General features: G+C 38.1%; 1 protein-coding gene across 2 annotated transcripts in view; it reads left to right on the top strand.

Moving 5' to 3' along the window:
• Window positions 1-14,774, top strand: part of WDR70 (WD repeat domain 70) — a 257,225-nt gene that overhangs the window by 154,894 nt on the left and 87,557 nt on the right. For both annotated transcript variants that reach the window (XM_054032053.1, XM_054032054.1), the window contains exon 10: window positions 6,151-6,325. In XM_054032053.1, the coding sequence (XP_053888028.1) occupies window positions 6,151-6,325 (175 nt within the window). The remainder of the gene's footprint in view (window positions 1-6,150; window positions 6,326-14,774) is intronic.

Genomic DNA, 14,774 nt, shown 5'->3' with positions numbered 1-14,774 from the left:
TGATCTTTAACAAGGACCAATGACTGCTAAATAGATGGAAAACAGAGTTGGGGCAATAATGCATCCTTGCTTAACCCCAGTTTTGATGATGAAAGGTTCCATCTCAAGGCCGTTACAGAGAACTGTGGTTGTCATCTGATCATGGAGAAGTCTTAGGACCTTAATAAATTTTGGAGGGCAGCCAAATCTGGCCAGCATCTTCCACAGGGCTTCGCGACTGACGGTCAGAGGCCTTTGTCAAATCGATGAAAGCCATGTACAGGTCCTGATTTTGCTACCAAGACTTTTCCTGGATTTGGCGGACAACGAAGATCATGTTGGTTGTCCTACGGGATGGTCTAAAACTGCACTGAGATTCTGGCAGTATTTCCTCAGCAAGGGGAAGTAATCAGTTTAGGAGAATACAGGCAAGAATTTTCCCTGTTGTAGCTAGCAAGGCAATGCCTTGATAGTTTCATATAGATGCAAGTATCACATTTGAACAAGAGGAGGATGGTGACAGAGAGCTAATGTGATACTTGCATCTATAAGCAGGGATGTATTGAGTAGGGATAATGAGCTGATATTTCTTCTATATGTGGCATTAGTGAAACAGGAATATTGTGTTCATTTCTGGTGTTCACACTTCAAAAATGTGGTTGAAAAATTGGAAAAAGGGTTCCGAAAAGAGCTATAAGAATATCTTGGAGACCGTGCCTTAAAATGAGAGACTAAAGAAGCTCTTGCAAGGCAAAGTTAAGAAGTTTATAGGTCTCTTCAGGGGGGAGATAGTGGACAAAGGCATAACAAGATCCAGTGACAGGAAGCTGAAGTTACACATTCAGACTAAAAATAAGGTGAACATTTTTGACAGTTTGGATAACTGGTTTGGGCGGCAGTGTGGCTTAGTGGGTATAGCACTAGACTGAGACACTGAAGATTTGGGTTCTATTCCTGGGTTTGCCACTGGCCTGAAGTTAGAGGCTTGATTTAGAAATCACTGGGTGGAAATTCTGTGATTTGTGTTATGCAAGAGGACAGACTAAGTAATCATAACTGTCCCTTCTGGACTCAAAAATATAAGCATCTGTGAAAGCAAAGACAAGATTGTTTTATGTAAGTTATGTCAGTAGCAGGACATAGGGCTTTTGTTAGAATGGATATTGTCAACAGTGAAGTGAGATATGACAAGATTCTGAAGCTATGATAGTTAAGTGAAAGTGTAGCTTGAGATGGTGTTCTATGAATAAGTGTAAGGGAATTGTAAGAGGTTGTGAAGTGATTGTTAAATTGTACCCATGTTGAATTCTTTCTGGGGACTTGGCTAAGTATAAGTGTGCACCTTTTTCCCTTTAACAGTGTTAGATAGAATCCTGTGGATAAGAATGAGTAGGTTGTAAAAAGAGGTGAACTCTAGGGTTGGCAAGTTAAAGGTATGTGTATTAATGGGGAATACTGAGGAGGGGAGAATTAAGGTTGCATAGGCAATCCTTAACTCTGCAGTCCCTGGTTTTCAGAAGTTTGAGTTTCAGAGTAGCAGCCGTGTTAGTCTGTATTCGCAAAAAGAACAGGAGTACTTGTGGCACCTTAGAGACTAACAAATTTATTTGAGCATAAGCTTTCGTGGGCTACAACCTACTTCATCGGATGCATGTAGTGGAAAATACAGTAGGAAGATACATTGATAGATATATATATATACACACACACACAGAGAACATGAAACAATGGGTGTTACTATACACACTATAAGGAGAGTGATCAGTTAAGGTGAGCTTATATCAGCAGGAGAGAAAAAAAACTGTTTGTAGTGGTAATGAAAATGGCCCATTTCCTGCAATTGACAAGGAGATATGAGGAACGGTGGGGGTGGGGGGGAAGCATGGGGAAATAGTTTTATGTTGTGTAATGGCCCATCCACTCCCAGTCTTTGTTCAGGCCTAATTTAATGGTGTCCAATTTGCAAATTAATTCCAATTCAGCAGTCTCTCATTGGAGTCTGTTTTTGAAGTTTTTTTGTTGTAATATTGCGACTTTTAGGTCTGTAATTGAGTGGCCAGGGAGATCGAAGTGTTCTCCAACTGGTTTTTGAATGTTATAATTCTTGACGTCTTATTTGTGTCCATTTATTCTTTTACGTAGAGACTGTCTGGTTTGGCCAATGTATATGGCAAAGGGGCATTGCTGGCACATGATGGCATATATCACATTGGTAGATGTGCAGGTGAACGAGCCACTGATAGTGTGGCTGATGTGAGTAGGTCCTATGATGGTATCCCCTAAATAGATATGTGGACAGAGTTGGCAACGGGCTTTGTTGCAAGGATAGGTTCCTGGGTTAGTGTTTTTGTTGTGTGGTATGTGGTTGCTGGTGAGTATTTGCTTCAGGTTTGGGGGCTGTCTGTAAGCAAGGCCTGGCCTGTCTCCCAAGATCTGTGAGAGTGATGGATCGTCCTTCAGGATAGGTTGTAGATCCTTGATGATGCGCTGGAGAGGTTTTAGTTGGGGGCTGAAGGTGATGGCTAGTGGCGTTCTGTTACTTTCTTTGTTGGGTCTGTCCTGTAGTAGGTGACTTCTGGGTACTCTTCTGGCTCTGTCAATCTGTTTTTACACTTCAGCAGGTGGGTATTGTAGTTGTAAGAATGCCTGATAGAGATCTTGTAGGTTTTTGTCTCTGTCTGAGGGGTTAGAGCAAATGTGATCGTATCGTAGAGCTTGGCTGTAGACAATGGATCGAGTGGTGTGGATGAAAGCTGGAGGCATGTAGGTAAGTATAGCGGTCAGTAGGTTTCCGGTGTAGGGTGGTGTTTATGTGGCCATCGTTTATTAGTACTGTAGTGTCCAGAAAGTGGATCTCTTGTGTGGACTGGTCCAGGCCGAGGTTGATGGTGGGGTGGAAATTGTTGAAATCATGATGGAATTCCTCAAGGGCTTCTTTTCCATGGGTTCAGATGATGAAGATGTCATCAATGTAGCGCAAGTAGAGTAGGGGCGTTAGGGGACGAGAGCTGAAGAAGCATTGTTCTAAGTCAGCCATAAAAATGTTGGCATACTGTGGGGCCATGCGGGTACCCATAGCAGTGCCGCTGATTTGAAGATACACATTGTCCCCAAATGTGAAATAGTTATGGGTGAGGACAAAGTTACAAAGTTCAGCCACCAGGTTTGCCATGACATTATCGGGGATACTGTTCCTGACGGCTTGTAGTCCATCTTTGTGTGGAATGTTGGTGTAGAGAAGTTTGAGTGTTGCTCATCTCAATGATATGCAAAGGGCTGACATACCACCAAGCAACCTTAACTCTGCATCATTGTTGTTTTTTGCCATTGAGTTACAAAACAATTTGCATTTTACTTTAGGAAGTGTATTGGGCCTCCTGACTCAACATTCCAAAACCCTGCTTCAGTTTATAAAGTGCCACTTTGCTATATAGCAGTTGACAGTAAAAAGTGAACATTTATCCTGTTGAAATAAGTTTCGAAATTTTACTATTTCTATAATCAAATATCCCTTTGAGTTTATTTTGGTGCTTTATGGTAAATGTTTACTTTTTAGTATAGCTGTTGTATGTGCAGCATAATCAGCTTTAAAAAAAATGAAAAAATGTGCATGAAACTTTAATGTCTGGAACTACTGACATTGCTTCTCAGGATACCATTTACACTGAATAGAACAATAACTTTACACTATACAGGAATATGTTATTTGGGGTGTACTTAAAATTGAACTAGGCTGGCCTGCATTATGGGCAGTTGGAGATTGTGTCTATTTGGTTTTACTAATTTCTCCCATGACACCCAATTATAAATGTCTTCCAGGAGCCATTGTTGTTTGCAGTGCAGATATGGCATTGCAGGAGCCAAATCATTCATATAAGTTGCTAGATGGATCTAACCTAGATTTATGTATGTAATGTACTTATACATCCCAATTTGGTTCTACAACCCCTGCTTATATACCTCAGTGTTGTGTCCTATTCTGGGGAAATGGCTGCTTTGATTCAGTAGCATTTATGTTTCCCATGAAAACCAATACATTACGTGCTCTTGTATCATAGGCATTGTTTGCCCTGAGAACTTAGTGATTTCTGTCTTTTTTTTAATTAATGATCTCCCCTCCCTTGCCAAATCCTGAAACACTTTTATGCATTAGATGCCAGAAGAGATTTGAATTTTTATCTGGAAAGAACTCAGCATTTTAAAAGGACAGAAAACATTTGTGTCTAAGACAGTTTAAAGAATCCACCTGTATCCCAGAGTCCTCTGTCCTTTGGTTGTTTATATGTATCTAAGAAACATAGAAGAGCTAGGCCAATATTCTTCTTTTAAAAAATGCACATATTCATGAAACAGATTATGTGGGGGAAACTCAGCTCTGAAAAAGAATGGTCTTTCATAAATGCATCATTGTAAAACGTTTGAGGAATTCCTTAACAGTATAACTCAAAACTTCTGAATTTGGCTCCACAGAATTACAGTATCACAATTAATAGTTATGAAATTTCTTGGTAAATAAATAAAAGCTTGAATTAATAAGCAGCCAGACAGTCTCCCAGGCTGCCATTTTAAATAAGTTTGCTGGTTGTTGTTGTATCAGAATAATTATGATAGAAAAATCTCATATCACTGTGACAGTTCTCGGGGTACTCAGGATTGTGCGTCACCTTGTTGCATGCTGCCTGCAGTGAGAAGAAGTCTTGCTGGTGGTACCTGGGTGTTAGCTCCCTAACATCACCAGCCTGCCAGTCACTCTAGCACTGTCCTGTGGGTTATGCCAGCCCTGTCTTCGCCTTGCAAGTTAACAAGAAGTGCACACCAGTGTCCAAGTGAAGTGTTCCCCTGTGATATCCAGCTACTCAGAAATCCCAGGTGCTCTGCTCCCAAAGGAACAGTGTACCCCAGTTTACTAGTTTTACCTTAAATCATTGCTCCTGTGTAATACACAGCACGTATGACCACTTACAATGAAACAAAAGGTTTATTTAAGAAGGAATAGAAGTGAATAATGATCCACTAGAAATGAATAATGATTGAAGCAAGAGGTTACAGTACAAAACAAAATCCTAAAAATGCAAACTAGGGCCTACATTCATTATTAGATACGAAAGCTAGCTATTAAAGTAGGTTTTCCCCTCAAAGTTCAGTCTGTTACAGATCTGGCTAGTTTCACAAGAACCAGGATCCAATCTTTCATGAAACTCCCCCTCTCAACAAGATGTCTCCTCTGTGAGTGGATGCAGAGTGTCTTTCTCCCCCTGTGTTATACCGAATCAGTCTTTTGTCTGTATTCACGGACGGGACAATCCCTTGTCTGTTATCATGTTCCTGTTTACCTCCAAGTGGTTATTATTCTTTGTAGTTGTCCTTTGATAGTTTTCCATTGACTGTTTTGGGATAGGGCAAGACATTTGAACCTTACATTACAATCTCCAGCTGACCAGGGATGGGTGAAAATTCCTGCCCACTTGAATGGGTCATCACCAAGATATATGATTTCTTGGTGATTAACTTTTACTTCAAGACCATAAGACATAGTTTTCAATATAGTTACATTATTCCTTACATGCTACTTGTACATCTCACAATGATTATAAGTTATAAGCTTTCAGTAGAAACCTCTTTCTACTGCTACCTTTCATGGATAAATACCATGAAAATGGTGTATTAGGTGTAGTGAGTTTGTGAGGTGTGAGTTAGGAGTAGCTATTACCAATGGGCCTCAGTGTCATGATCACCTATTAGTGCACAAGTTGTACAAGCATTTATGCTCTCAGGACTTTATCCTGGGAGAATCTTACTGGCTTCTGTTGAGAATGCTTAGCATCTTACAAGATCAGTCCCTTTATTTTGTGTCAGCCTCTGCTTATTTGGTGAATTTTTAATGAATGTATATGTTCATTAAGGAGGAATGGGAGTTTACACCTCTGAACAGTGAGGAAATGAAATATACAGCCCATTTTTATAAAGTGGTTTTGTACATTACTGACCTGACCAGCAGACCATAGTTTATGGATATTTTAGAGTCACTGTTATTAACTAAATAAAATTACATACCATGGTTTTTTTTAGTTCAGTTATACTGACTAAAGTGGTTGCCTCGTATCATTAGGGGAATTCTTTAATATGTGTTAACTGTTTGTAAAGCAATTATTTCTTTAAATCTCTTGACAGGACTGTGAGGACATGGGATGTTAACAATGACAAAAATCACAAAGGTGTGTTTAAACCACGGTCAGTTCAAGGTAAACGGGTGATTCCTACAACTTGCACGTATAGCAGAGATGGTAAACTTATTGCAGCTGGCTGCCAAGATGGCTCCATCCAGATCTGGGACAGGAATATGAATGTAAGTGAAGTATACTTTTTAACTTTAGCAAGACAACTGTTAATATATGAAATGCTAAATTTTTAAGTAGTTTTAGGATGTTTTATATTTTATACTTAAAAATATTTTTTTTCTGAAAGACAAGCATTTGGTAAATGAAGTTTACTATTTCCCCTGCTACCACACCTCTGCCATATCAGTGCCTGCTGCTACCCCACCCAAACAAATAATGGCAGGAAATTGACTAGCTAGCAACCTGATTTTTGTCTAGTTTTATATATATATAGTGACAGTTATAAATAAATAAAGTACTATCTGTCTAAAGATAACAAGGTGACTATGAAGAAGCTGTCACTTCCTATAGGCTCTTATGACATTAAAAAATACATGTCGGTGTTCTACTCCTGATGTTGAATAAATAATTTATCCACTTTGGAATGGGTGATACAGGTAATATACAGAGAAGAGTAAGGTCAAAACACACAAAGATGGGAATGCACCTCAAGTAAAAATCTTTTCCTGTATTGTCCAAAATGTGAAATTTAACACGGAGGTGATATTACTCTAAAAGACCATTGACTGGAAATCACAAAATTTCATGGCTATGCTACATCCTCAGACGGTATGGCGATGAGTTAGATCCTGAGCATGTGGGCAAGACCCACCAGTCAGACACCTGGGAAAGAATTCTCTATAGTCCGTCTCATCATACTATCCCCTACATAAAGTTAGCAAGCTGAGTCTTGAAACTGGTTAGATTTTTTGTCCCCACTGCTCCCATTGGAAGGCTGTTTCAGAATTTCACTCCTCTGATGGTTAGAAACCTTCATCTAATTTCAGGGCTAAACTTACTGATGGCCAGTTTATATACATTTGTTCTTGTGTCCACAGTGGCACTTAACTTAAATAACTCCTCTCCCTTCCTGGTATTTATCTCTCTGATGTATCTATAGACACAGTATCTCCCTTCAGCTTTCATTTGGCTAGGTTAAACAAGCCAGTTTCTTTGAGTCTCCTCTCATAAGGTAGGTTTTCCATTCCTCGGATCATCCTAGTAGCCCTTCTCTGCACCTGTTCCAGTTTGGATTCATCTTTCTTAAACATGGAAAACCAGAACTGCACATAGTATTCCAGATGAGGTGTCACCAATGCCTTGTATAATGGTACTAACACCTCCCTGTCTGTACGGCACTACCTTGCGTGATGCATCCTAGGACTGCATTAGCCTTTTTCATGGCTGCATCACATTGGTGTCTCATAGTCATCCTGTGGTCAACCAATACACCCAGGTCTTTCTCCTCCACTGTCACTTCCAACTGATAAATCCCCATTTTAGCAAAAATTCTTGTTGTTAATCCCTAAATGCATGATCTTGCACTATTAAATATCATCCCATTTCTATTACTCCATTTTACAAGGTCATCCAGATCTTGTATGATATTCTGTCCCTTGTCCATATTGGCAATATCTCCCAAGTTTGTGTCAGCCGCAGATTTTATTAACACATTCCCACTTTTTGTGCCAACATCATTAATAAAAATGTTAAATAAGATTGGTACCAAGACCGATCCCTGAGGAACTCCACTGTAACCTCCCTCCAGCCTGCCAGTTTAACTTTCAGTATGACATGTTGTATTCTCCCCTTTAACAAATTCCTTATTGACTTTCAGTTATTATATGAATCCTCATCTTCTCCAATATAACTAATAATTTCCCATGTGGAACTGTATCAAATGCCTTACTGAAATCTGTGTAGATGAGAGCTATTGCATTTCCTTGTCTACAAAATCAGTTATTTGCTCGAAGAAGGAAATCAGGCATGATCTTCCTTTTGTAAAAACATGTTGTATTTTATCCCGATTACAATTTACGTCTATTTCCTTAACTACTTCCTCTTTCAAAATTGTTTCAAGAATTTGCATACAATTGAAGTCAAACTAACAGGCCTGTAGTTTCCTGGATCATGTTTTTTCCCTTTTGTAAAAATAGGAGTTCTATTAGCAATTCTTCAGTCATAGTATACAACCCCCGAGTTTACAGATTGATTAACAATCCTTGCTATTGGACTTGTAATTTCATGTCCCAGTTCCTTTAATATTGTTGGATGGAAATTATCCAGTCCCCTGATTTAGTCCTGTTAAACAAGTTTGACTTCCACCTCAGATGTGGTAATTTCTACTTCCATATCCTGGTTCCCATTAGCCATCCTGCCACTACCCGTACCTGGCTGTTCGCAAAATATACAGAAAATTCAGCCATTTTGTCAGTTACCAATAACTTTTGTTATGTTCTTTTCTATTACATTTATTCTCAGGTAAATTGTTAAAGCAAATTGAAGTCTCTTGCAAATTGAGTGACAATGCACTTGATGCCTTTATTTAATAACCTCCTTCCTAGCTTCTTAAAGACACTGGCCCAGATCATTCCCTCCTGTAGTGAAATCAATGGAAAGGGATTGAATAGGCTTGGGCTCTATGACTATTCCCTTGGGTAGATCCTTCCACATTTTCCTCATGGCCATCCCCAGCACCCCACTGAAAAATGTTACAGGGCCTGACCCCAAACCTGACTACCTCTTGGGATTCGCAGGCAGCCAGGAGCATGTGTGCAGAGACATTGAACCTCTTACTCTGACTCTGCCTTCCTCAGCTCACTAGCTATTTGGCGCCAAAGGACTGTTCTTTCGCGTTGTTGCTCTAGGGAAAGGCTACGTGGAAAAGATCACACAGATTAGGATTGTATTATCTTCTTGAGTAAACTGTGCAGAACCAGGTCCATCTACTCCTCTCTGACTTCCCCAGTCTCTGTATCTTCCCCTCTTTCCCCCCACCCACCCCCCATTGATACTGGACATGCAGAGAAGCCCCTCTGGGGTTTGGAGATTCGACAGATGGTGCAGCAGAGATGGCAGTAAGGGGATAATCCACACGGGGAGGTACCTCTCACTGCCTGGATATTTGGGGCACACTGGCAATTCACTATGGTAAAAGAAAATATGCTAGAGACAAATTCATAATCCAGAGTGATCTCTTTATACCACAAAATGCTAATTATTAAGTAATTTAAAATATTATTTATCAATGTAAAATCTAATTATTCATTTGTTTAGTCAGTATGGATGCCCACTTTTGGAGTATGAGAGTCCTTGGCATATGGGCTCGGAACTTTATAGCTAGCAGGATCTGTTAGTACTTTGTGTGTACCCTCTCTGGGTAGGTTATTCCATAGATGCCAGTTACAATATTTCTTGCTTTTCTTCTGAAGCACCTAATACTGCTGTAGTCACGGATTGTTACTGCTTACTTAATTTCACAAGAATGTGCACCCACACAGGAAATACCCAAAGAAGAAAGGCAATTTGTCAGTAATTGGTTCCTGAGTACTACTGTTTATATGGATCTATATTCCCTGCATATTTTCCCCAGTTCTTCAAGACTATGGATTATTGATTCAGTGTCAGGAACTATGTCAATTAGAAACTCTGTCCATTTTATACTCTTTGAGTCAAGCATACAACCCAACAAACACTAGAAAGCTTTGAGCTCATAAGTTATGGCCACATGCATCCTTACTGGTAGTCACCCCAGAGAACCAAAATTATTTGGATATAACTTTCTATACATCACATATGTTTTCATGGTTGTAAAAGTTTAATAAAGAATTAAATGGAATTACATTGGGAGTAGCTAATATATTCTTGTCTGAATTTGCTAAATAAAACAATAATATGTTGTCTGTTGGAATGTATGTTCAATTTCCAATATTTGATATGGTGATGGTTAAGTATATGAAGTCATGGCCATTTAAACATTTGTGCAAATCCTGCTGTGTTGTTACATGACGCAGTGTTTCTGAGGAATACCATCCAGAAAACACTGTCAATAGAGCTCATTAGCAAATAACTGTGTCATAATCAATAGTACAAATTATCAGAATACGGCTCAATTATTTAGAAGCTGAAGTAATAATAAGAACTAGTAGGAAAAAAATGTTTAGAGCCAAGCTTATGTTGTAAATCATTGAAAACATGACAACTCTAATACAACATGATGACTTTATTGAACAAAAGGATATTGGTGAACAATTTTTAGCTTAAATAAAGTATCATTGTAATAGTAACCAGGTCAACTTCTCCTGTCAAAACTCTTAATTTGGAAAAGGGGAACAAGCAATTTCAGGACTTCACAAAGATTAAGCAAAGTTTGATTGCAGTGGGGAAATGGAAAATATGCAGATATAAAGGGAGAAAAAGCCCACTCTGATCATATTTAAAGTACACTCTATTTTTCGTTTGTCATCTATTTTTATTTCTGTTTTTATTTCCACTGTAAACCTAGTAAAACTTCCTAATGGCATGGAGTTTTTAGAACTCACTCTAAGTGTAAACTTGTTCTAACAGAATAATAAATTTTTCAGAGACTGGCTTTCATCACCTATGTATGCTGTTGATTTAAACATATACAGTATTGAAATATTAAACTTTCTGCTGTAGCTTTAACAATAATGCTCTTGGTCATCTGCTTATTCATGTGCTTTTCTTTATGAACCTTTGTGTGTCTTTATAAAATGACATATTACAATGCTGGTAGAGTGCACTTTAAGGTGATTATGAATAATTTAGAGATGTATTCCGTGCATCTTTATCTCTTTTTCCAACCAGTGACCTCTAGGTAACTAAGGATACTAAACTGGTTGTTAGAGAGAAATTAATCTTATAATCCTTCTTTTGAATTCGGATTTTTTTTAAAAAAGACTTAGATGATTTCCCTCGTCAGTGTTGTTGAAAGTCATTTGAAAATACACACATCTCTTTATTAAAACAGTCATTACAATTTTGTTTCAATGGCATTTGTATTTGAAGGTGTCTGGGTGCCTAACAGAAAAAATACTTGTGTATCCCTAAAACTAGGCATTTTGAAAAAGACAACATGGCCAAATAAAATCAATATCTAAAGCAGCATAAATAACTCATCAATAAATTACCACATCAACAATAAATAAATACAAAATAAAGGAACTCCTGGGGAAAATAGTGTTCTCAAATTTAAATTTGGAGATCTTTTCATTTGGCAAATAATCTCAATTTCTATTTTTTTCATTATAGCTATATATATGCTATATAAAGTGTCCTGAAGAGGAATTTGGAAGAGAGTGAGCCTGAATAGTGCACAGGATCTAGGAGGGCATTCCAAGCATGAGAAAAGGCACAGAGGTGTTTGTGGAAGAAGGAAAGCAGGGAAATGTCAAGACATGTCAAATTGACACAAAGCATTGGGTGTAAGCAGTAGGAGATGAGACAGAAGTAGGTAGGAGCAGAGCTATGAAGAACCAAGAGGTGGGGATAAGGAGTTTGAATTTGATTCAGAAATATATAGGAGCGATGCTTTTCTTTTGTTTTTAGAGAGATTTTTTTAGTATGTTCATCAAACCGTCATTTGACTTTGTTGGAGTGCATGCAGTGTTTCATGTATGACTCAGACTATGCTGTATCACAGTAAAACCCTTTCAGAATGGAAATTAAGGTATACAGATGTATCCCGAAAAACACTTACTGCTCTGTAACGACACATCACTATTGTATGAAGGGACAAGCATTCTAAATAACTGTTTACGTTAGACCAGTTGGTACCCATTCCCATGCCATTGTTGGGGACTGTGATTTGGCCCTTACAGAGCAGGAAGAAAGACAAGATATGGTAATATGGTTTAAATCAGCCGCCACATTATCAATTCCATTCTAATAGAACAATCAGGCAAAAAATGATCCAGTGCAGGTCTTGGAGGAGGTGATGGAGAAAGAATGGGGAGGGAGAGGGGGCAGGTGTCCTGATTCACTCTCCGCCAAAGAATTAAGAGGAGTTTCAACACCATTGCTAAAAACTCCCACAACCCTGCCTGCATAGGAGGATTGCTACAAACCAAATTGGGGGATGGGGAGAGAGTTTCTTGCTATACTGTACTAGACTTCAGGCCCACCCCTCTACCTATAGACAATATCATCCCATATACTTGGTCCCATGTTCCCAGGATCTGTGAACACCTTTAATCCCTCATACTGTTTAATCCCTCATACTGGACCCAAACATAGTTTTAACAAACAAGATAATTAACCCACGCCCAGCAGCCCACTGGGGAAGGTAGCGGAATCCACCTGGTAGGGCTCCATATCTTTTCCTTGTCATAACATCTAGAGCAGCTCCACTGGTGGCTGTGGGAGCATTACTCTTCTGCTCCAGATATGACCACCAAGTATCACACCTGAGCATAGGAATTATGTTGGTTTATCTCTTGAAGAAGCTATTGTGCTATAGTACTGTTAAACTATTTAATAACATCGTTAGGGTGAATAAAAGTTACATATAGTGAATGTTTACATGACACATTAAAGTTCAGTATTAAGCAGGGTTTTGATTTTATCTGTAGTCTGTGTACAAATAAGCACTATAATTAATATAGATTATAAAATATATATTTATAGCTTTCTGTGCATTACTCAAAATAATGTTATTTATAAAGTTTTTGTTCAAAGACTTATTGCAACAAACTGAACACTCTCCCCCCCACCCTTCTCACATCTCTTCTCTGCCTATTTCTCATTCCTAGTCCCTAGTCATTAGCTAAATCCATCAGATGTTAGTCCAAGCCACATGTCACTTTAGAAATGTATTCTTTTCCACATTGCATTGTGGTGTTAAGGCCATGAGTTTGGTTTTATGATCAGATTCACTTTTTCACTTTTTACTAGTAACATGGTCTTTGAATGTTTGATTCAGTTTTCTCTCTCCTTCTGCTTTTTGGTGAAATTCCAAATCTCCCATCTGTATGTCATGACAGTAAAAATGCTTTGGAGGAATACTTTTTGTCTTCATGAAACAGACATTGGTATCTTGCTTCCCAAGTTAATGCTGAAGTTAGCTAAATGTACTCCAGCTTTGTCTTGCTTTTCTCCAAACTCTCCAATATGATCATGATCAATTCTAATCACTTGCCTGGGAGAGTTTTTTCATAGTCTCATAAATCTGTACATTTTTCTCACATCCATATGTTGGCTATACATGGTTTTTCCTTAAGGTTCATGTGCATGTGCACAGACAGTACACATTAGGAGAACTACCTGTCAACTTCTCACAAGTATTTTAAACCACTGTCAGCTTGCCTGACAACTACAGATTCAAAGGGTAGGAAAGTAAATTCACTCATCTTTATAATAGAGTGAAAATAGTAGTATGAAATATTTAACCACATAATGACACAATGAAACAGTGCAAACTTGGGTACTCTGAGGGTGGAACAAGAGAAGTGAATGGCAAGTATAGGGAGGAGGAGGAGGAAATGAGAGAAGAGATGTAGTTTAAATAAAAATTTGCGGGACCTGCACAACCATATTCATTTGCAGATCAAAGCTGCCAAAATGTTAGATCTACCTGAAATATTAGTGGAGTTAAAATTATTGAATCCTTCTAAATATATTTTTAATACTGGAATGGAGAATTGTGTCTTTTCATTAGTTAACATGTCTCAGTTTTCACCATTTGGAAATTGGGAAAAATACCTGCCTCAAGATACGTTCTGAGGCTAAAGTCACATTTGTAAAGAATACTGAGATCCTTGAGGGGGTAGGTAAAAAATAGTGTGTTTTGTTAATTGAGTAACATTTCTGAAAGCTACCTTGTGGCATTTTACTAAACATTCTGTAGAGTCCGTAATCGACCGGTCCCTGGAAACTATTGAGATGATCTTCCCTGAGTATATGGAGAGACTTTTCTGTATAATACATACTGTATCTGAATCCTGTTTCTCAGTCTCAGGGACAGTTTTGGCTCATTTTGTAAGTTTGTGAGGTACGTCACTATCATTTAAACCATTGTAAACAAAATAGTAAATGATTAATTTACAGCGGATAGATAGTAGTAGTAGTAGTGCTATCTTTTGTATACAGCAAAATATTAACCAAAAATGTAAAATATTTTGCAAGTCTCAGCATAATTTTTTATTTGCTCTTAAGCTGATTGATTTTTTGCTGATGAAGAGGTGATATACCTAAAGGTGAATTTGTATTATTTTTTAATCTAATACTTTCATAGGAAGACTTACTATAAGTGATATGGTCAGTTCCTCATATTTTTAAGCTATTTTTTCAAATATTTCTTAAACAATGGCCAGGATATTAGTCTGCTACTGCTTGTCCTTGTATTAAGTTTATATTCATTTTTAAAGCCTGCTTTGATGTTAAAATGTGGTAATATTTTATTTTAATGAGTGTCAAATAGCCCAACCTCTGTTATATACGTACATTACAGAACTTAAAATACAATAATAATGAAGCCCCATGCTATCCAAATAGACTGCTCACAGTAAAATCACCAAAGTTGACAAAACGATAACCCCTAGAACCAGTTGCCGAACAACCCTTAAACCGCACTACCCTCAAAAACCTGATGGTAAAAGAAAAGAGATGGGCCTTGTAGTG

The sequence above is a fragment of the Malaclemys terrapin genome, chromosome 6, assembly GCF_027887155.1.
Source record: "Malaclemys terrapin pileata isolate rMalTer1 chromosome 6, rMalTer1.hap1, whole genome shotgun sequence".
Lineage (NCBI taxonomy): Eukaryota > Metazoa > Chordata > Testudines > Emydidae > Malaclemys > Malaclemys terrapin.
Note: the sequence above shows the minus strand (reverse complement) of the source record. Positions and strands in the feature narration are given on the sequence as shown.